The sequence below is a fragment of the Manacus candei genome, unplaced genomic scaffold (genome assembly GCF_025592945.1).
Source record: "Manacus candei isolate 608988 ecotype Guabito, Panama unplaced genomic scaffold, ASM2559294v1 h1tg000014l, whole genome shotgun sequence".
NCBI lineage: Eukaryota > Metazoa > Chordata > Aves > Passeriformes > Pipridae > Manacus > Manacus candei.
Genome location: NW_026138062.1, coordinates 3,120,205 through 3,144,300, shown reverse-complemented (window position 1 = coordinate 3,144,300; position 24,096 = coordinate 3,120,205). Strand labels below are relative to the sequence as shown.

The 24,096-nt window shown below is 38.7% G+C and overlaps 1 protein-coding gene across 10 annotated transcripts in view; it reads left to right on the top strand.

Annotated features, from left to right (window-relative positions):
• The window catches only part of FARP1 (FERM, ARH/RhoGEF and pleckstrin domain protein 1), a 205,996-nt gene that overhangs the window by 130,195 nt on the left and 51,705 nt on the right, over positions 1-24,096 (top strand). For all 10 annotated transcript variants that reach the window (XR_007903382.1, XR_007903381.1, XM_051780599.1 and 7 more), the window contains exons 3-8: positions 7,393-7,497; positions 12,242-12,284; positions 13,438-13,516; positions 15,941-16,038; positions 21,305-21,419; positions 22,549-22,696. Coding sequence is in view for 8 of the 10 variants with exons in the window: in XM_051780599.1 (XP_051636559.1) it covers positions 7,393-7,497; positions 12,242-12,284; positions 13,438-13,516; positions 15,941-16,038; positions 21,305-21,419; positions 22,549-22,696 (588 nt within the window). In the remaining 2 variants the exon portion in view is untranslated. The remainder of the gene's footprint in view (positions 1-7,392; positions 7,498-12,241; positions 12,285-13,437; positions 13,517-15,940; positions 16,039-21,304; positions 21,420-22,548; positions 22,697-24,096) is intronic.

Here is a 24,096-nt window from a genome sequence, read left to right as displayed (position 1 = left end):
AACTGCAAAGAAATCAAAAGATTTGATTGTTATGCCTTAAGATGGCAAGTTGGTCTGTGGTGTGAAAGACTCAGTTCTGAAGGTGCCCACCTCTTCTCCATTTTTGTTTCATCACATGCTCATTAAAATGGCACATATAATGCAGTGTGGGTGGTATTGCCCATTAAGGTATAAACTGGGATTTTATGAGCCAGGCGAAAAGAGACCAAGCAGAGCTTCCAATTCCAGTAGCTTTGCAGTACTGTAATTAGGGAGATGTACAGCTACCTGAGGATTTACTGTAACTGAATTTTGTGTTAGTCTGACCCTGCTGTAAGAAAAAACTTAACCAAGCAATGCTAAAAACAACCTCATCATAAAACTTTACATTAGCTTTCCTAGTAATATTTTTCTTTTTCCTTCAACATTATTTAACTATTAAAGAGAATTATTTAGTATTTAATGTTCACCTGAATTTTGCTGTTGGCTATTTCTACTAAATAGTAGATTTTTGGGCATTGGAAGAGACTTTAAAGTTTAGTAAGAGCAATCCTTCTGCTGCTGCCTATTTTAGAAAATATTTTGACATAAGCCACTTCGTCATGATCAGAAATTCAAGAGCATGGTTACAATAACAAATCTGTGTATATTCAAATGTGAAAAACTGCAAATTTATTTTGGAGACCAAAATAAATTCATTTGCTAGAAACGCAAATGAATGAGGTGGTTATTAAAATCCTTCTCTTTATATTTTTGCCTCAATAATTTTTTGGTGTGTTGATTTTTGGTTAGCAATCGAATTCCTAAAATAGTCATTGTTGAAGTCATCTTGTTTGTCATAGCTGATAGGTAGGGGGGGGGAAGTGTAACTTTGCTGCTGCATTTTTTTTTTTTAAGGGTAGGTATTTGGAGTAAAACGCACCTGAAGTAAAAAGCACCGTATCTTACAATTACAATTACACTCTTTAAGAAAAAGTGCCACCACCAACAAAATTGATGGAAGGGTAAAAGTGTACATCAGAGACTGTGGAAGGCAAACACTGGCATTAAGAGAATACAGCTTATGTGGTGAGTGTAAAGTAGTAAAGCAGCCCAGCAAAATCTTGAAAGAAAAGAACATTAAATAGTCTTATTGTTCACACACAGCAGATGATCAATTGCCTGTTTTTAAGGCAGTATAAGAGACTTATTCTGTTACTGCATTTGGCCTCAATCCGCCCTTTGATGGTATGTGCACAGTCTGTGCAAAAGCATGTGGGATATGTGCCAGGAGTGGAGCCTTCAACTACATTCAAATGGAAAATATATCTTAAAAGGAATGAGGTTATCATAGGTTATCATAAAAATCTGCCTCTTTTCCTCAAATGGGATGCTACCTGGTGTCTGCAGGTACAGAGTGGGGATCTGCCTATTTAAAAGTAGTGGTGGGAGTATGTGACTGCTGTGTTTAAAGGTGTCACTTCTCCGCTGTTCTTTGGCCTGATATGTAGGAGTGATGAATCACACTTCTTCCAACACTTTTCAGCTACCCAATCTGAGATGAACAGCAAGGTAAAAACTAGTAAGACCAGGTATAAGAGCTATCATTAAGGTCTAATGCTATTTTTATAGTTATCTAATCCTTCCTATGGGATTAACACCTGCACTTTGAAAGGGAGGAGAGGAGAAGGGCAGAGAATGTGCCTTGGCAGTATTAGGTCCAGAGCAACAATACTCAGACCAGTGCTTCTTGCCTTTAATCCCACCTTTCAGGAAATAGACTTTTGCTAAATATGGATTATGCATTTCGTTTTACACCAGAAAGGAGAACTGTTTAAAATACAAAATTTGTCTTCAGATGCTGACAGCATTGTTCTCTTGTGAGTAGTTTTCAAGCCTTCTTTGTAGTATAAATTTCTGACAGGGTTATTTGTTTAGGAATTCAGTTGCTCAATCTTATCTTTCAGGTTATTTTTATACTATTTGCTTATCATGAACACTTGTTGACCGGTTTTCTTTCCTTTCAAAACTGTAGATACATATATAATTTTTAACAGCTTTGAATAACTGAGAAAAGTTAAGCTGTTAAGAACATTGTTATTTTTAGTATTGATTACAACTGTGTATGACTTCAGAAATAGTAATGAAAGTACTGGATGGAGTTTTCACGATCATTTCTATGCAGTTGTTAAATTGGAATATAAAAATAATTTGGCAGTCAGGCTGATCTGATACAAGGCTGATCAGTACAAGGGATTTTTTCGGCGATTAACCATGAAAGAACAAATAAAATTTTAAACATTGTACAATATAATATTGAAGTATTTGTAAAATATTTAGCATGACCAAACTATCACATTTCATTTTAGAGCATTTGAGCACCCAAAATGTTATAGGAACAGGACATTAATGGAAGAAATGCCTGCCTTTATATGGTGGCAGGTAGGAATGTCCATTTTTCTTTAAGATGAACATAAAAGAATTATTTTCTCTACTTATCAGTTGTTACTAATACACAAGCAAGTGTAATTAAAAAAAAACCCAAACAAAAAAACCCAAACTTTTTTTCTGACCTGTTTGCAGTTTTGAAGAAGGAAAATAAAGTAGTCTGTGTTTCCACGTGAAATTAATTTCTTTATTTCCCAAAAATGGGACTTAACATTTTTCAGATGTTCAAAAGAAAGTGTTTATTTTATTTTGTTTTTTTTTAACCTGATATTACTGCTCACTAATGTTAAAAACAAACAAACAAACATCTTTCAACCAATGATCTTGTTCAAGCTGGGAACTGAGATTGGCTGTACAGATAGAAGAATAGTAAAATAACTATTTGACCATAAACTTTTTTTTTTTTTGGTAGAATATTAGTGACATAATTGATAAATAAACTGGGGACAGGGGGTTTAATGTGTCCAAACGCACTTCTTTCAAAGACCTGGATATCTTCCAGATATTGCTATATACTTTCTTTTTTTTACAAAAAAAATCTATATTGTACTCGTGCCAAAGAATGGTCTAAACAGGTATGTAGAGGGAGGTTTTTTTAAATTATTGGCAATTGCTACAACATGAAAGAATTGTTGAACCTATTAAAATATACACCATCGAAAGATCATAAGCAACATACAGTTTGGGATTTTGGTGGGAGTAGAGGGAGGTGAATTGAGTGTAGGACTGAGATGTTGAATGCATAACATGTAAAGCACTCTAGTTTGACTGGGTACCTTCATAACTTGCAGCTAAAAGTGGTGATGCACATTATTCATAATTTAGAACTGGATGTTCCCTGAAAATGTAAAGTGACTTTTAAAATGTGATTTCACAGAGCTAAATGAAAGGCCAGTTCAGTATGCATTAAGCAATAAGGATGTGCAGCCGGAAACCAGTGAGCTTCTTTTCTCTACAATAAATTCATAATATTATTTTGGTGTGAGGTTTATTATTCTCATGTCAAAAGAATAATAGTAGTTCCCTGGTATATCAGTATGACTGTGGCTCACCTCTTCTAACATGAACCCTGTAACACAGGTGTCTGGCTCCTTTTTGTCAGGAGTATTGCTCACACATCTACCAGTGTGCTCAGATGGCTGGTTTGGGATAGGAAGAATTGTCCTCTGGAGCTGCAATATTTTTCCATTGATTATACAGGAGTCTGGCTGTCAACAGAAACAGGAGCAGTGGACCTCCACCCACTGCAGCTGCTTCCCAGCTCCTGTATGTTGCATGTGACCTTCCCCCAGGTGTGTTCCACCAGCATACCATGCCCTCCTGTTTCCTTTCCCTCACTACCTTACAGTGTGGTATCTGTGGTGACAAGTGGTCTGGAGGAATAGTTTTGCCACCAACCTTCATTGTTTCCATACTTCCATGTCAATGTCCCACTTGCATACTTCATACTTCTTTGATCTTCACCTTTGTGTGAGTTCTTTCCCTCCCTGTTGTGAGCTCTCATTCGATGATGCACATAAAGAGCAGGAAATAGGTCTCCTGGCTCTCCTTTCCCATGTCCTCCATATTTGGCAACATTGGTGACCTTCCCTCATTCAAGTGTGTGAAACTTTTGTGATGGCTCTGTAATGGTCTTGGGCTTTCTCACTGTAGCAGGGAAAGACCTTTCTGTAGCATAGGCTGTAGTAAAGCCTTTCCCCACCCTGCAACCTGACATGCATGCGAGGCTGTTTTGGGGGACTCATAGGCCCCCATGGATCAGCCTGGTGCTGGCATGGAGCAGGGAAAGCAGCCAAGCTCTGGCTTATGCAGCCATGAAGTCACAGGGCTCTGGGAGAGAAGCCAGTGAAGCTTGCCTAGTACTTGCTGTCTGAGGCATGGCAACAGGGCCACACTTGATGGTTGGAAAATGCCTTCCAAATCCTGGAAATTTGTATTTTCTCATGGGGCTTGTAACCACGTTCAAGTCAGGCACAACTCTGTACTATAGATGATGTCATTGGTACGGCACACTCATTCCTGAATGCTTCTTCTGTCAGCTTGTGTTTGTGGTGCTCTGAATGACTCCTGGTTTGCTTCCATACCCAGTGGACTGAACTTTTAATTTATTGTGTTTAAGTTTTTTAGTAGAGATGTCATGGAACTGCACCATCTCTTTGAAACCTTGTGAGTTCCTGCTTTTGTGGATGTTGTACTTCTCTTTCTGGTCCTGCAAGACTGGAGTTTCATCAGCCTCTAAATCTCAGCAGATATTATATGCACAGCATTTCCTTTAAGAGAACTGTCAGATTTTATTTTGAGGTAGATTGATCAAAGCTAAGATGAGTTTAGAATAGTAATATTTACAAATATTAGAGTAAGAAGCATTTCATGTTATTGAGCCATACTCCAGAGAAAATGCTAAGTGACATAAACACTACAAGACTGTTGTTCCATCGTCTAAATGCTTCTAAGAAAAAAAAAACTTTAAGAAAACACTCAGGAGATTTTAATCAGATGCTTTAACTCAGAGATCAGACAGGTGTGCTCTCCTCAGCTAACCTTAGGCGGTGTGGTAACGCAGGTGGCCTCTGCATTTTTCCATTGGTCAAAAATCCCCATGCACCCAGAGACACTTTATTTTCCCTGGGAGGAATGATGAATGAGAGGAGCCCACCAGATATTTTAGCAAGACATACATACATATGCAGAGGCATATTTCCATTTTTCTGGTTGTGCCCAAGTAAGAAAGCTGCTTGCTTGAGGGTGACTGACAAATATGTCCTTCCTCTTTCTAGCAGCCCCAACCAAACTCTGAAGGCCTGAGACTAGTCTAGAAGCAGGAGTAGTTGCTTCTAAATCACTTCTGGGTGTGTTTTCAGAGCAGTAAAATAACATTGTTATTACACTCAGTCTAGTGTCTCTAATATTATTCTGTTGCCTCCAAAGAAATGCACTTATCAGGAAGCTCTTTCATTAAGAGACAATGTATGTTTATTTTTGCTTATGTACAGTGATAGATGGAGTGGAAAATATGGGAAGCTTTCTGTTAGACCTGACATACAAGGTGCAATGGTCTGTGCAGGCTGGGTGGTGGACATTGAGGCTGCTTCTGGTTTAATGAAGCTGGAAAATGTGAAGCGAGTGTATTCAAATATACTTGTACTTGATATGATTTTGGATATATTGTATCAGATCAAAAGTGCTCTGCCTTTGCCTTCTTTGTATCCCCTTGGCATTTTGGTATGAATTACTTTGGTTACTGCAAGGTTATGGTGAATGCTTAAAAAAAAAGTGTTTTTATCAGCAATTGCTCTTGATGTGTTTTCTGGCAGTATTCATGAAGATAACATTTGCTACAGCAAACATTAACAGTTAATAAAATAATCAGAGTGAACATTGCTTCCTGATGGCATAGGTCTGTTAGAGGCACTGGGAGTATGTTGGGCAAAAACCTGCTCACCGAGTTCTTGGAGAAGTGAGCTTGGCTCTTCTCTTCAGACTTTTGAAACCAGCCAGCATTGAAGGGTTTGGTCATTGTGTCCTGCATCACCAGTGTGACAGCGCTGCTGTGGTGGCACATATATCCTTTCTGTAAAAAAAGTCATTGTTTTAGTTTCTCTGGTGTAAGCCTTACTATGAGGTATTTGCTTTTCACTATTCATATTAGAAAATGTTAGATAAATTACCTTTGGAACGACGCTTTGTATTTCAGGTTGTGGTTAAAAAGCAGGTAGTATCCTAGGTGGGAAAAATAAAGTCCATTTATTTTTTGGTATCCCAGTAAAACAGAGACCAAACTGCATAGTGATACATCTGGGATGGGGTGGGAGCAGCTTCCCATTTGCAAGTGGGCTGTTGGTATGGCCATTGCCTGGAGATGCCCACACTTGAGCTCGGAGTCAGGTTTGAGGCAGGTCAGCTAGTCTGCTGACCTCGAATGGTTTTCTTTTCTTAGCTTAGTTACTGCTGTTTAATTTTGCTCTAGTAATTATTTACTGGGCTGAAAGGGAAGGGGCCAATCTGTAGGTTTGAGTGCAAGGGCGCTTGTCCAGGGTGTGATTGGCCTCTTATAACAGTGAGGTTTGTGCAATTTAATGGGTTATTATTTGTTCTGAAGTGAGTGTAGGTCAGTGTTTCAGGGCCTCTTGGGTTAAAATAGGTGCATTTGTCCAAGGAACAAAAATATTTTATTTCAGTGATTGGCCTTTTTATACAGAGTCTGTTTTTTGCAGAAGACTTGCTAGTGAGCTGTAATTTACAGTATTTTCTGCAGGTGTGGATCTAACAGATGGGCTGATGAAAAGAATCCTTACAATCAGCAGAGCAGCGGCTCTGGAAGCTAATATTGGGCTAGAACATCTGGTCTTTATAGAGAAAGGCTTTTGGGGGGAAACACTTGCTCTTGACTCCTCCAAATTACTCACCAGTCCCATTGGGGTAACAGGCCTGAACCAGCCTCAGTGCCTCACAGCAGGAGGCTTGGGGTAAGCCCATACGAAGTCAGAACCCATGACTTGAGCCTGTTGCAGATCAAGAGACATCCAACAACCCCTCAGTCCCTGGTGTTTGGTATGATAGGCCTGTCAGTGGACGTTCTGGTTTCATTATGCTGTACACAGATGTACACAGCACATGGTTTGAAGGGACATGGGATGAAATAACTATCCTACAAAATTCACAGTAGAAATTAGCCTTGGCAGACATATGAAAACTATATCTCAAGTCCCTCTTCTTTGCTTCTTCTATTCATGGTATTTTTCCCTCAAAAATAAAAATGCACTAAAGATGGATTCAGAACTGCCATCCAGGGATGGATGGATATATTCTGTAGCTTTAAAACTAGTGTAATTATTGTCAACTGCCCTGTGGCTATGGTTGTAATATCCACTGATTTTGTAAACAGTTTTGGCTGTGTTGTTTGCTGAATAATTTCTTAGCATAATAATTTTTCTTCCACTAATTAAAAGCATCTTTGTAACTCTAGGCTTTGTTTTCTTCTTATAGCAAAGAGCTCCAGGGAAGGTCTTGCATGATGCTGTTTGCAACCACCTGAACCTTGTCGAAGGCGACTACTTTGGCCTTGAATTTCCAGATAATAAAAAGATGATGGTATGTAAATGGATTAATTTTCATCTGGTTTTCATTTGCATACACACTGTATTCTCTCCTTTTGCTCCTTACTTGAAAGATATGTTTAATCCTCAATCTCCAAAAGGAAAAGGACTTTAAAAAAAAAAAATTCTTGCCTACTGGAGTTGAAGAAATGTTTTTAAAACCTAATTGCTCCTGTCAGACTTCATCTGTGTTGAAAATAACAGCCAATTCAGACACAAGTTTGGAAAGCATTTTGTTTTTATAAGTTGCTGTAGAGAAGCCAAAGGCTGGACTGTTGCAAACCTCAACTCTTGATTTTACAGTCCTGCTTGATTTGGAGTGCAGAAATGATCTTTCTCCACTGACAGAGAAGTTGCAATGACTGTGACAGAGTTCATGAAAAACATTTTGGGGCAAGAAACGGGATAGATAAAGTATGACAAGGTTAATAAAAAGGAAAGAAAAGCCAGAAACCCCAAACAAATTGATGGAAGTTTTATCTTGGGGGCTGTGTGGCACAGTCAGGTGTCCTGGTCCTGACACTCTGGAGATCAGCTGCTGGCAACACTCAGGCATTGCACTACCAGTATCATCTAGCAGAGAAAGCCAGAGGCTAATGATTCTTAGCCTTTAATGACTTTCTTTTTGAAGTTTGTTTTACTTTAGATTTACTTGTGACCTACTGGTGTCTGTGCTAGTTATCTGAATTGCTTTACCAGTACACTCTGATGTACATTGGATTTCATGCCTGTTGGGTGGATTTTGCACATGTAGCCTGGCTGACCTAAAGGAGGTGAGTTTGGGCAATTAGAAAAAAAAAATCTGTTCTCTGTCCATTTAGTTAAAATATGCATAAGGAGCAATATTTCTTAATGAAATAAACTGTAGCAATCTCTTGTCTGTCATGGTCTAGTACAGGCATATCATATCATGGCCAGGCTTCGCGAACAAAGACTTGAGAAAGGCTCTGCCCACATTTGCTACAGGTGCACTGGTGGCTAAAGAGGCCAATGTGAGATAGACAAGATCGGTTGCAAAAGGCACAGCAGAAAGACTCCTTGGATGGTATCGGCAGGATGCGATTCTTTCTGTGTTGTCTTTTCGGTGGGATCCTGCGTGCGTTCTCAAAAGAAGCAGCAGCTTTATGGATTGTGTGTCTCCAGACCTCCCGATTGGAGGCCAGAGTAGACCAGCAATGAAGACCAATGTGGCCAAGGCTGAGATGTTGAGTACAGGCATAGACACTAGTCAACAAACTGAACACTAGTGGTCATATTGATTTAGGTTAACTGTAATTAAATAGAAAATTTTTAAAAATGGATGTTAATCTTTAGAAGTCATCTGCTTCACAGTTTGCTCTTGGAATTACATGAAATAGTTTACTAGAAAGTTTAGTATTCTGCCAGATATCTTTGGCTAATGCTTTAGGTAACTTGAGAGCTTAACATAACTCTTCAAAACAGTGCAACTGTACAGTACTATTACGGCAGAGGGTTTGCTTAGTCATGTTAATAATGACATACTGACACTGCTGATGTATGTATGTAAAAACGAAACTAATTCTAACATTTATTGTATATACAGTTGCTTTTTAGTTTTTTAGAAAGTAGAGAAGGTCATTTGATCAACCTTCTCTGCTTCACAGGTCGTTAAGTTTCAAATGGATGACCCTCTGTGTTTTGCTCAGAGACCTCAAGTAAACAGTTTTCAGTCTTGTGAAAACAGAACCCTTTATTTGCTTGAGGCAGAACACAGGAGAGATCGAGGTGCTGCCACTGCCACTTGCAGTGGCAGGAACTGACTGGCTGGAAATATGTCTGGACAGTCACAGTGGGGAAGACATGGTTCTGATGAAGAGGAAGGTGGAAAAAAACCCCTAAAGCTATTGCCAGTTTGACCTGAAGGAAAATAGCTCCATGCACTGAACATGGTAACTCACCTGGCCCCTACTCTTGGGAAAGGAAATACTAGCCAAATATCTGAGAGCACTGGTCTACATTCTTGCTGGTTGTTCCAGTCTTTACTTCTGAAAATGGGGAGATACCACAAACCTTGCCCACATCCAGTCAGCTATGCCCCAAGAATGGTGAGATTCAGTGGAACGAATGCCTTCAACTACCTGAAAGCAACTCACGGAAACTCTGAACCAGAAGATTTGATTATGAATTGTTGTTTCAATGTGGAACAGCCCTCTGAGAGTATTATTTACACTTAAATTGTTGTAACCTGTTTATATGATGCAGTTGAGGTGAATGTTCCTGTGGGATTTAACATTTTCTGAGCTTCATAATGGCCATAACGTAGAACTCAAACACTGTGCAAATAAAAAAAATTGCAGTTAATAGTGTGTCTGAGAAATAAAACACACATGCTTATTTTGCATTCATATCATCTGAACAGAATGAGTTGCTTTTCCAATGTAGAGTGCAATGTAAAAGGAAAAATAAATATTTAGAGTGTATTTATTTGGATGTGATCATATGTACATGAAGTCATATATTCACAGTTCAGCTGTGCTTATTTCAACATGCAAGGATCTACACCTCATATCTGACATATTGACAGTTGTATGTCAAGATACCTGGCAGATGTATACATTCAAGCATGCCATGCTTGTAGCAGACAAGATCTGCTGAAGATGGGAGACGAATGTGGAGGGTCTGAGGGCTGCACTTCCTGCTGGGACAAGGAGAAATGAGGCACTGTTGCCAAGCTTGGGGTTTCACAGAGTTTCGTCACACTTGATGTCTGCCCCAATTCTCCAGCTGCTGAAATCTGGTCATCATTGTGGAATGCCAGCCTTCATTTAACAAATAAGTAATCTAGCCTCTGTAGTTCTGGAGAAAATTGAAAACATAAATCTTAATTGAGTCCTCACATTAATTTTCATTTCCAGTTTATAAACCAGTCTCAGATTTACAGTGTTAAGATATAGTGTGGGAGTTGCATGATGCCTAAGTTTTGATTCCTTGGGTTTGGTGACAGTGGTAACATCTTTGTTTTGGCTCACATTTCTCTCTACACGCATTCAATACATGCGTTTGTAGTATCCAGCAGTCTATCCAAGGATGTTATAACTTGCTTGTAGGATGACTGGGAAAGTAAAGAAAGGAGTGATGCACTTGTGTGCTCATGCTGTATCATAAACTCCCTCTGGGGAGAAGGGAGATTTATCTTTTTTTAGTGTCAAGTAAACTATATGACTCCCATAATCTTGCAAATTGAGTATTTCATATTTGATATGTCACTTTTCTAACTAAACTTGGCAAAGTCCCTGACCTTGGTTGCAGATTGTGTGTGTGCAAACTTTCTGAAACAAAACAGTTTTAAGTTATTGAAGTGTCAGAGTGATTTAGAACCAGCTTAACATGTGATAAACGCTGTGTTTCTGTTCTTGGATAACCAAGTTTCTTTAGCCTTTGAAAAAAAAGAAAAACACTTTCCTAGACTGAGAAATGTAAGAAGAATTCAAGCACTCATATTAGTAATGATAAAAATATCACACAGCATTGGAGCAGTTATAGCAGCAATACAGGCCTGTTCCTGTCTGGCTTCTCAGGTGATTTTAGAAAATTGATATTTTGAGTATGTTTCAGTCTCTGCATAATGTAAAATTATTAAAGGTCAAAGAAGTAATAATTTTAATACATAGTGTTTTTCTAGAGGAAGACTCAGTTAATTTGTTTTTTAATGGCTTTGACCTTTGTGATGGTTCTTCCACAAATTCCAGACATCTGCAAGGGAGGCCCTGTGCAATTTAGTGAGATAACAAAATGCAAATCTTGGGCATAGGTAGTTAGTTACCAGCTGAGAACTGTGAGCTGTCACACTTCTCCAGGTCCTGTGAATCATCTGGCTTTTACCTTCTGCTTTCTGTAATGTTTTGTCTAGGACGTTCTGATTTGAGACTGCAGGATGTGGATTTAAGCTCTTAAAACTATAATTCCACCTGCTACTTCCCTTTTGAAAGCTGAAGGAAAGACCCATACACTGTCCTGGAAAATGGGTTGTTAAAAAACATATGAAACTGAACTATATGCAGAAGTTACACTGTCCCCAGTTAAGAAAGTCTGGGCCTGAGCTTCCTGGCTTTATAAAAAAGGTAAAATTTTTCCACAAATTGAAAGTAAGCTTTCTCCCACCCTTGTGCTGTTGTCTACCTCACACCTGAGAGGACATTCCTCCCACAGGCGGGGAGAGGGAGGCTCCTTTATCTACGTGGAGCCAAGCAAGGGAGCTCCAGATTTATGCCCAGACCTCACAGTAGGACTCCTGTTGGGTCCCCAAAACCAGGAGGCTGCTGCTTTCTTGTTTCTCTATTTGCCCAAAGTTCTTGGCTCAAAGGAAGCACCATCCGCTTTCACTTACCTTTCTCAAAATTAATTAGGATGAGGACCACAATGACGGTATAGGACTGTCTTTTTCTAAACTCCTATTTTTAGTTGTTCTTTCCACAAAATTAATGGTTCCTGACCAAATGTGCTGATGTGTTGATGCCTGAGACAAGTGAGGGGTAGACTTCCTCACTGTTTCCCATCTCTCTGAATCTGTACTGCTTCAAAAGCTGTGCCAATTAACAATGCCAGTTCCTGAGCATCTTCCAGAGTTTTAGGGAGAAAATCCACTGTGTATAATTAAGGAAAGCATAATGACCACACTGGAAAAAAATACATATGCAGCTGATAATCTAAGTAATGCAATTAAAAATACTCCTCTAGTAGTTTGTTCAGAGGTGATAACCACCTTCTTTTGTTTTCAGGTGTGGCTTGATCTTTTGAAGCCTGTTATGAAACAGATTAGAAGTAAGTATTTCCTTGTTGACATTTTTTTCCTTAGTCTGAGAGTATTTGAATAAATTAGGACTCTGTCAGTTGCAATCTTTAGCTTCTAAACTTTCTTCACTGAATTTTTTTGGGATTCTTTTTTATTTCTAATCTGTCCTTAAGAGATGTACTCTGCATGATGTGAAGATATGTCACATGAACATATGAAGGGGCTGACCCTGTAGGAGGCTAAAGTTTAGTCAGTCACTAGAAGAGGCACTGGTGGCAGTGAAAGTAACAATTTTGTAGAGAAAAATTTAGTACAGTAAAAGAAGGTTTAAAGGAAGCATACGTTGCTGACAGGTAGCAGTAATTGAGATAGAAGAAAAAGAACACAAAGATGTTACTACTGGGAAGGAGCTAGCAGATGTATTACAACATCTGTATTGCTGCGGAACCTGAAACTAGTAGAGATGAAGAGGAGGGAACAGTTGGGATAGGGCCTTCAGGAGAAGTTATGGTGGGTGGTGGGAAAGGATAGGAAATTGTAGATAGCCACCAACTCTGGAAAGAGTAGAAGTGAACAGGAAAGGTTTTGGTTATTTTGTTTCTCTATCAAATAACAGACAAGTTTTTAGTTTATTGAGCTTTACTGTTGAGACTTAAGTTTTCCTAGGTGTATCTCTGGTGGTGTTAGTCCGAGTGTATGGTCTGGCACCTGTCCCTCTCACACAATGAAGATGCATTGCTTCTTTTGTCACTGGTCGTACTTGCAAAAGTTGGAACAAATGTGCTGCTGTTAAAGTGGAAATAATAATTTGTTAATGACCTTAAAAAATAAAGTGTATTTGAAAAATACACTTGAAAAATAGAGTGTATAATTATCTCTCTCCTGTTCCAGAGCAAGGAAAATAGACACACATAATATATTTTATTGGATTGACTCATGTAATTACTAAAAACGGAGTTGGTTTTAGGAGAGTAGCCCTTGACGAAGCTACTGTTCTCTTTTATTGTGTGTAAATTTTATTGGGCAGTCTCTAAATATCCTGCATACTAACAAAGGACAGGAGTTTAGCGTGTCTGTACGCACTGCAGATTACATGAATCATCCCTTGTACATCATTGTGGATAATAAAATTTGGCCAGCATGTTACTGATGTTTACTAACTTCCTTTGACATTTCCCCTAGGACCGAAGCATGTTGTTGTAAAATTTGTGGTAAAGTTCTTCCCACCTGACCACGCTCAGCTGCAGGAGGAACTGACAAGGTTAGTAGCTGCATGACTATTCTTTCTTGCTAAATCTCTGATGGACAGAGGGGAAAACATGGAATTGGAGATGAATGGGTGAGGATCGATGACTGCCTCTTTGTATTAGCTTGATACAATTTGTCCCAGCCTTGAATGCACCTGAAAAAAGAGGCCCTAAGATTCAGTTGCAGTTCACACTGAGGGGTTCTGCAAAGTGTGTGAGTCCTTTACCTCCTTGGATTTGAAGTCCGAGGAAAGCTTTACTGCACCCCAAGAGAGGTTAGTTTGGCAACAGAGTTCTCTAAGCCCCTTTGGCAGTGGTGTTGGAAAGGACCTGACTTAGTCATGAATTGGCAGCCTGGATCACCCTTCTGCTGAGGGACACATGTGACTGCACTCGTGTTTGGGATAGAGCAGTTTTACATGAATTGCTAATTTACAGCAGCATTGAACCCTATTTGTAGAGCCAACACACACGTCAAAGGTTTGCACAGATGAAAGTGTGACTTTGGAGATGGAGAAATAGAAAGGAAAAGGAATAGAATGAAAAATAAGAGGAAGGTAGAGATAGATACGCACACATGTAGACAGAGTACCTTAAAGGTGTGTTTCTTTTCACTGCATTTCAAAAACTTCATTGAACCTCTGAATTTCACACTGCTTTGGCACAAAGAGTTGTATTCCTCTGTGAGTAAATATGTATATGAGGGACCTGTTAAGGTTCTTTATCACTAAGAGGTCCTTCCTTTATGGTCAGAAACATTGTTTTGTTGCAGTATTTCTTCACTGCAACTTTTCATTTATTTTTCTGGTTAACAGTATTATAAATTACACGTTTCCATTTTCATTCAGTACTTTCACTATTAGTTTTTATTTTCAATCTTCTCACAAGACAAAGTCCTCTTTTACAAAGAGCTCTGGTGTCCTTATGACTTGCATTATAGAGAACAAGTCCACTTTTGTGATGTTCACTTTTTATCTTTGTCATGTTTCATTTTGAAATAGAGCATTGGAATAGAAAAAAGTAAATTATTGATATCACTTTAAGGCCTGAAAAGAGAAAAGTAGAAATGTGGGGTAGGGAGAAGGAATATTTACTTGAAAGATTGAATAAAAAGAATAAAGGGATGAATGGAAACTCACAATGTGATGTTATTAATGAAACATTTCTGTTTCCCAGTAGATGTCCTGCATATCAGTTGCTTAGTATGTGAACTATAAATTGATTTTCGGTGATCTCTTTCTGCATCTGAAGATGTGCCTCTGAATCCTAATGACTTTTGTTTACGTATTTATGCTTAGGGACTTGAGTATATGTACACAGCAGTGTGCAGGATGTGAAAGCGTTATCCACAGGGAACTGCTTCATGACTTGAAGAAGGGAATATAGCATTTTTGAGCCATATTCTTCTCCCAGGGTGAATTTTTTGGGTAGGCAGATGTCTGCAGGTTTCAAAAGGACGTTATGTAGATCTGCTGTATTATTTCAGTGCGTACATACGCAGTACATTTCCATACTCCTCAAATCAACTTGCCCCTTTTATTTCATGTACCTACATCTCATCATTCAGAAATTCACTGTTCAGATGAGAGCTTTTCACTGAACTTATTAAAATCTAGTCTTATTAAAACTATTGAGATGCTATTGTGAGTTCTCCAGAGGAGCTACCGTCTTTGGAAGGCTTGTATCTGACCAGTTCAGGTTTCATATCAGCTGTAGGAGAAATGCCTGTTGCTGGATCTTTTTTTTTTTTAAGGAAGAATTGGATACTGAGTGGAACTAAGACATTCAATTTTTGTTGAAGCAAGAAGAATTTAAATGTTGAAATCATGTCATGAACATAGGTTGTCTTTGTACTTAACTATCAATGTAGAATTGCCCTACGTGACCAGTGGTTTGGAGGCAATGTTTAAAAGGGCTGGTACATGACTGTGCAGGTAATAGAGCCACAGAGGTATCAGAACAAGCTAGATTTGATTCATCAAGGTTTTGTGCATCATTTCCTGATGAGTGTCAAGGTGGAAGTTTGCAGTTCTCTTTTTATTCTACAAGAATCAACTGATACCTCTAAATCACTGATGTATCTGTCATTTCTTCATAGTGAAAACCAGCTGCATTATCTAGGATTACCTGCTGTGTTGCTGAGTACCTAAGAGCTGTCACGTTTGCTTCCACTGTCATATCTCATTGCTCTAGTTCCAAGGGAGGGAAGAAGAGAGATATATCTTGGTTCTGCAAAGCAGACACTGTGTATTACTCTAATAGCAGTAATACACTATCTGTTGTGTTTTATTTAGCCTCTAAACTTAGGTAATTCTGATTACTTCTGTAGATTCCAAAAAGTGTAAGGAACACACAGTCAAAGCCAGAGGTGGTGTTGAAATAATTTATCCTCTTTCCTTCCTGCTTTGTGTAGCTCTTTGTTCATGTTTGTTTTGCAGGTACCTATTTGCATTGCAAGTGAAGCAGGACCTGGCACAGGGAAGGCTAACATGTAATGATACCAGCACTGCCCTCCTAATCTCACACATAGTACAGTGTAAGTTCCCATTTTTCTTCTTTCCAGAAGGATAAACAGGATGACTGGTTGAACATGCTTTGCAGGGTTACCTGCTACTAGCTGCTGTAGGGACAGGCTTAAGCCATATGGACAATTTATTGTACTTGGGTATGATATTCAAATACAGATAATTTACTCTTTCAAATAAAGAAGAGCTTCTGGACATTGGATTTGCATTTTTAAAGCACTGCATTCAATAGACTGGAAAAGATAATTTAAAAAGTACACTTTGCAGGCCACAACAAACAGGTTGAATTCTTCTGAATTCCTGTTTTATTATATTTTGCGTCATGTCAGCAGAGCATTCGAATTCCTGGAGATCTGTATGCTGTCTAGAGAATGTAGTAAATAAACATGCTTAGAATGCCAGACTAAATCACAGTCCTGATGGGGAAGAAAAGAAAATAACAACACATTTTAAGCCTTTTTTTTTTTAATAGCAAAATACGTGCAATAGGACAGTTCAGTAGAATCATACATTAACTTTATTCACCACATCAAAGCTTCTTTTAGCTTCCACATCACTTTAAAGACAGTGTATGTTTTCCATTTCAAGACTTTATGGATACTCATCTTGAGAATAACATTTGGAAAAAACCACCTAGTAGCAAGTATAATGATTGTAATCGACATTGTTTTGAATGGTCGTTGTACAATTCAGTATTGCATATTTCCACTGTAATGCTGCTGTATGGAAATTGCATTCAACAAAGACGTTAGGAAGCTCTTTAAAGATGAACAGATAAATCTCGTGATCCTTTGTCATAGTCTGTTAGAGCACTAGACCATTTTCTCATCAACTGTTGTTGGAAAAGAAGGCTCTCTATTTGCCATGATCATAATTGCACAGTGTGACTGAGTAGCAGTAAGAAGCTGTGAAATTCTGTATTTCTCATTGTGTTTTAAATCTGAGTATTTCTGCAGGACAAACTTTAAAAAAAAATCTTTGACTAGCGAGTTTTTTGTCTTTTGGTTTTTCCTGTTATGGCGTCCAGCACCAGAAAGAACTGTTGTTCTTTCCTTGGTTAAGCTAGTTCTAACTTACTTTCTTTTCGAGAGAAAAAAATGTCTTGACCATTTGGGGAAATTGAGTCTCATTTGCTGTACTACATTCTAGGATGTTGAGTTTTCCTACTAAAAGTCTGTGTACCAAAGAAAGACATTGAGGAGAGGACCCTAATGCATGTGTCTCTCTTAATTTGAGGTATTGGTTCATGGTCATCTTCTCTTGAGCTCTTATACTTTAGATGTATTGTTTTTCTTATGACCTCTACTTAGATCCTATTTCATGTCTTACTCATACCTTATTAATTAATCAAGTTCTTCAATGAACCATTTACAGCTCTGAACTGCTCAAGAGGAACAGCTAGCTTGTTTTCCTAAAGCAAGAGCATAAGAGGATAAAACAGGATATTCTTTCACCTTTACAAGCTGCCCATTTCTCTTCTCTCCACAGTTAAACTCAAATTTAATTCCATGTTTTTTCACAATTCCTCCATTCCCCTGACGCACCAATGCAGACTGGTGAGAAGCACTCATTTCTAGGTGTGTAAAAATGGCAAGTCATCACCATTGCTCTTGTGCTACTCCAATGCATTATGCTGTTGGATTAAATAATTTTCCATGGTTGCTGGAAGTGATCATGATGCATTTGAAACTCTCTGTACTTCTTTGTCCCTTTTACTCATGAGCTTGAGGTGCAGAATGATTCTGAATTGGGATTTTAGAATCAAGTAGTACTCTCCTTAGAGGGAAAGCATGGTAAGTAACTTCTGCATTCAAAAATGGTGGTTTTTCATCATTTCAGAAGAGAGGCAACAGTTTCATCATGCAGAAGTGAGATAGTTTACACAGAATCTGAACTTCCACTTTGGGCAGAGGGATGTTGTGCCTCATGTTGCACCTTCAGTGCTTCTCCTTGCCGTTTCCTGACTGCAAGCAGGATATTTTTTTATTTTTTTTTTATTTTTTTTTCTGTTTAAGATTTTTCCCCCTCCCTTTTTTTTTGCGTAGTAGAGGTTTTCTAGAAACCTCTGCTAGAAGTTTGTGACTGTCTTTTTTATTTATCCATCTTGTGTCTCATGAACATTTTTCTGTGAGAATTTTATCTGGTAAGAGTCTATAGCTGTATCCTACCCACATGGCTGTCTTTATTTATTTTCTCTCTAGCTTATTATTCAGTAGCAAAAGAAATATTACGTATTTGTCTGCAACAAAAATAAAACTAAAGAGATGATAAGAGTAATGATATCAAAGTGGAAGGATTGAGAATGCAGGTTAGTTATTGTGTCTTAATGATGTTGTGCCAATGAGTGGTTTCCATGGAAAATATCTGATTCCAGGAGGGCCTTACATTATGTATACAAGCTCATGTCGATGTTATAGACTGTTATTTATCATAAACTCATAATATGACAGCAAATAGATTTCTGCTAAATTAACATGTATATTACAGGTTGAAATTTATATTTGAAACATTCTATTTTAAAATACCTTAAAAGCATTGTAGAAAATGTTAGAAGTGAGAGGACACTTTGATACTGCAAATGATGCAGTACAGCAAGCGTGTGAATTAAGAAGATGGACTGACCATAAGCCAAAGGTGTGCCCAGGTGGCCAAGAAGGCCAGTGGTGAACTGGCTTGTAGTAGTGTGGCCAGCAGGACCAGGGCAGTGATCATCCCCCTGTATTTGACACTGGTAAGGCTACACTTTGAATCCTGTGTTCAGTTTTGGGCCTGTCACTACCAGAAAAATATTGAGGTGCTGGAACACGTACAAAGAAGGACAATGGAACTGGTGAAGGGTCTGGAGCACAAGTCTTATGAGGAGTGGTTGAGGGACCTGGGAGTGTTTAGGCTGGAGAAAAGGAGGCTCAGTGTTACTTTATTGCTCTCTACAACTACCTGAAAGGAGATTGTAGTGAGGTGGGGGTCAACTTCTTCTCCCAGGTAACAATTGATAAGACAGGATTAGATTAGATACTAGGAAAAATTTCTTCACAAAAAGGATTGTCAAACATTGGAACAGACTTGGGAAGTTGTTGAGTCACCATCACTGGAGATATTTAAAAGATGTGTAGATGTGGCACTTAGGGACATAGTTTAGTGGTGGACTTGGCAGTGCTGGGTTAACAGTTGGACTTGATGATCTCAGAGGTGTTTTCTAACCTAAGCAATTCTGTGGTTCTGTGATAAGAGAAAAAGAGCTGAAATACAAAGCATTAGACATACCAGAAGTGCTAATGGAGACAGAATACAGCATGGTGTAATGCACTTGCAAGATACGAGAAAAAGGATCAGCAATGCAAATTAATCTCTGGCTAAATCACATGAAAAGATTTTAAAGAATAGTTACATGTGAGGCTGACATTGTTTACAATATAACTTTGTCTCATTCTAGATGGAGTGCTACTAGAAAGGCATTTAAGTTGGAAAAGGAGGATAAGGAGGAAAGTACGAGGTCAGGGAGAACAAATTCAGAAGTAACTTGAAAGCCAGGAAGACAATTTTGATAATGGATTAGCAGTTGACAAATGCTGAGAACATTATAGAAATCATGTAGAGGTGAAATAAGTCTTCTTCACTCTTGACTTCAAAAAAAGCCCTACAGAAGATGTGTTAAGCTCATTTGTGTACATGGCCATATGGGTTATGAACTGCATTTTAAAGAATCCAGGCCCATGTTATTTGACGTGTTGCAAACTGAGGTGGGTTTATGGCTTCATTAAGAACAGAAACTTGCCTTTGAGTTAGAATTAAAAACAACCCAAAAGATTTGTGATTCTGGGATGAGTAAAATTGGATGGAGGGAGCTGTTTCTGATGGGCACAAATGGGACAACTTTTAAAAGCCGAATTCTCAAATATTCTGTAGTACTTCTGCTGTCTCGAGGAATGATTGAGAGCAGATGGGGTGAATGAGGGGGTGGAAATCAAACAGTCTCAGTTATCAACTCTTTTGCATCTATGACCTTCAAAATATAAAATGTCATCATGTGCCTGCAGGCAGTTTGGGTTGAAAACCTGCTGCTCTGTCATCACAGATGCTTTCGTTCTTAATCTTCAATGCCTACAGGAGGCTATTGCTTCCCCTCTGCATTTGCAGGTACCTCTGATTCCAGGCAAATGTTTGTCAGAAATCACCCACAGTGTTTTAAACATAATCTGAAACCTTCCCTTTTTCTAAATCAACCTGTTTTGGACAGAACTGGATTAAGGGTTCATTTATGTAGGCAGAATGAGTGAGGATGAAGCAGGTGTATCTGAGCTTGGCTCTATGATATCCCAGGTCAACTGTGCAACAATGTGTCTGACTGCAACCTGCATTTAATTTGAAGGCACTGTATTTTAATTTCAGTGACGTTACCAAGGTAGCAGCCTTTGTTGCAGCGATGTTGCTATTACTCCATCAGGTTTGCAGGCAGAAGCTGCTATGCCTGTTTGGTGAAAAAACCAATAGCAGGATTTTCAGAGGCATTCCAAGAATAGCAAGCAATAAGATAGTAATCTGGCACCCACACATAGATTGCCTATCCCTCACCCCCCCACACCTGCCAAAAAGAGGAAATCTCATTGAATGGGCTGAAAAATGGAAGGTGGGTGTGACATACTGTTGCACACACAGTGTTGAATAACTGCAGCAGATGGGAGAAGCTTTGAGGAGGAGGGAGACAGAATGTGTCTCAAACTGCTGCAGAATTAGAGGAAGACAAATGTTTCATAACCCCATAAGGTGGAATACAAGCCTACATTCAAACAAGCAAACAGAAACATCTTTCAGATTTTCCCTCAAAGATTACAGTGTGGGACCTGGGCCTGGGGAGGAAGCTTGTGCTTGGCTCCTCCATGGAAAGACACCTGAGCATCATGAGTGTGACAGAGATGGATGAGTTCTGCTGAACTAGTGCTGGCCTTCCTGTTACCCCTGCTCTTATCCTGCACACAAGTCAAGGTGGCACTGATGGCTTCATTTGTTCCGTTGACATCCAACCACTATTTATTTGGTTATGGGAGATGGAGGGAATCCTTGGACTTCTTCTCATGTATCAAAAACTAACACAGGGGAGAAGGGAAGTCATGTGTGGTTGATAATGCAGGGGGAATATGAATTTTAAAACTGTGACACGGCATGCAAGAAACTGTTTGCTTCCCTGCCCTCTTCCAACCTGTCTGGATCTTTTGCATGGACCAGATTATTCAGATTTCATATAGCGTTTTAATAGACTGTTCTTAAAATTCTCCATAGCTGAGATTGGGGATTTTGATGAAACCATAGATCGTGAACACTTAGCGAAGAACAAGTATATACCTCATCAAGAAGCATTAGAAGACAAAATCATGGAATTTCACCGTAATCACATGTAAGTTTTTTTGTTCTTTTTGTTGGCCTTCTTTTCCTGTAGAGTAGTTCTAACTGTAAGTGTATGCTAGATCATAAGTACAAAAGAGATTTGGATTTCAGAGTTTCTCAAAGATTGCTTCTCAAAAACTGTTAAAGCCCATGAACTTTTGGAAGGTTACTCCTTCCTTTCTCCCATCATCATAACAAGATGTTTAAAGTGCTATTGATTTGATATTCATTCAAGCATGCTGTTATTTTACAGTCTATTTCATACAAAATGCTTCACTGCTGATTTTGTGCAGGTATGATTGCAAGTCACGACTGATCAGTCAGGCACTTCTGACAGTAGTCCTTTGGTTTCAAGGACACTGAATGTTGCCTTTTCACCTTTATGTGCTGTATCTTGAGATGAGTGAAGAAGGAGTTTAATGATAGTTTTATGAAAAGCACATAGTACTTGCAGAATTAGGGATTTGGGGGAATAGAATTCAAGATGATGATGCAAATTGGTATCCAGCGGGAATAAGGTGGTTAACAGAATTACAAATAAGGCATAGAAAGGTACTTTTTTGCTGTCCAGAACCCTTCAAGACTTGAACAGTTTCATTTTTGAGCTAGATTGAATTATAGATGAGTGGTAGTAATTTCTATAGCAGTAATAATCAAGTTTTGCATACTTTCATCACAAAATTAATGCTTCCCAGCATTTATGGTAAGATTTTCATGTCTTCTGTTTGCCTTCATTTTGGTATTACATTCACTTTTACAATGAACAGCATCCTTACACACTTCCATTCACCGATTTTTTTTTTTTTGGAATACAGCATATTTTCCAATGGAAAATACAAAGGGAGGCAGTAAATTCTGTTAAAGTTAGCGGTTCAAAATCTAACTGTATCCGTTGTCTCAGAGTTGGAGCAATCAAAATTTATAATAGACTGTAAAATCAGTATGTTCTTGGTATTGGTTTAGACTAAGTTGTTGTTCTAGCTGATGTAAGGCTGGGGGCGTAATAAAACCATACAGATATTATACCTCTGACAGTTTTCAGTCTCTTTGATCAAATCTCTCTTTTTTCTCTGAGTGGCCTTTTGATCTCTATTAAAAGGTGTGACAAATTTGTGTTTCTTCTCGTTTTCTTTCTCAAGGGGACAGACACCAGCAGAGTCTGACTTCCAGCTTTTGGAGATTGCCTGTCGGCTGGAAATGTATGGAATACGCTTGCATCCAGCCAAGGACAGGGAAGGGACAAAAATCAACCTGGCCGTGGCCAACACAGGCATTCTGGTGTTTCAGGTTAGAGCTGCTCAGGACATGATTTTGTACTGCATAAAGCAGAGAGGTTTCTGACAGCAGTAAGAATTTAGGACCTCAGCCATGTGTCTGGTTGGAAAAATTCAGGAACTTCCAAATTTTTTCTGACAATGACCTTAAATGTGTTATAGCTACATTAGGTCCTTTACTTCCAGGGACTCTTACCTTATTTGCATGCACAGTGCAGAACTCCGTCTGCATCCACAACATGCTGTTCAAGATGCAAACTGATCCATAGCTCACCCGTTCAAGTTGGTCATGCTCCTACACCTTCCCCATATAGGAGAAGGTAGGTCTTGCAGTCATGGAGCAGACTAAATGGGTGTGAAGCAGAGACAAGTAAAACAACAGACAGTTGGAATACATGGAAAAGGATGAAGGTAATTCATTGTGAGCTCTCTGTAGTGTTACTTTGTCAGAGCTTTTACAATTTTCTTCACCAGCCTTGACCATTGTACCTTTGCTGAATCTATGAATCTTACTTCTTTCCCTTAAAGATCCAAAGTATTTCCCTTCTATTTCTTTCCTCTCCTTTCCTACTCCAGCCAGTCTAGTAAATGTTCATGAAACATCATTAGTAAATTTATGAAATTCTTGTTCTGCAGTTGTCCCTTAGATAAATAACAAATTGGGCTTTTACAGTTGTGAAGGTACAGGTAGTCAGCTGGTGTAAACTACTTCCACTTCAGATGCATACTACTTAACCTCAATCTGTGTTAAAAACAGTAAACTGTTCTTTAAAATGTCCCTTATGCAATTTTCAATAAAGACAATTCATTTTATTTGACTATAATTAAAACAGTAGTGTTTCCAACCTTATAAAGTACTTTGAGACCTTTCATAGAGAAAAGTAACAGCAACAAACAAACCCAGAAATGTCTGACGCAAATACTCTGAGTTCAAAATTTAAAAAAAAGCCAACCAAACAAAAAAAGGCAGCAAAATAAATAAAAAAACCCAAACTGATAACTAAATGTGTTGCTAGTAAAACCCCAAAACTGAAGCATAGATTGAAACATGGGAATGATGCCTAAAAATCTTTAGGCATCAAGAACACTAAGATGTTGTTAAAAATTCCCATAACTCAAGTAATTATATGTTCAGGCCTGTCCCGTGCTCTCCCACTGTATTTTCATGAGGTGAGCTCATGAATTGTCAAGCCTTATAAATTAAGACTGTTTCACAAGGTGAAAGTATGTGTCCACACAAAACAGCATGGACTTCACTGAGTCCCAGCAGACAACTGGGATCCTTCTGTAAAGGTGTAGCTGTGGGTTGAAGGCCAAAGGCTTGATTTGTCGCTCTAAAAGTCAGTCATCTCTTCTTGACCTAACGTGTTTGTGACTTTCAAAACAATTTTGATTTGTTTTGTTTTGTTTTTA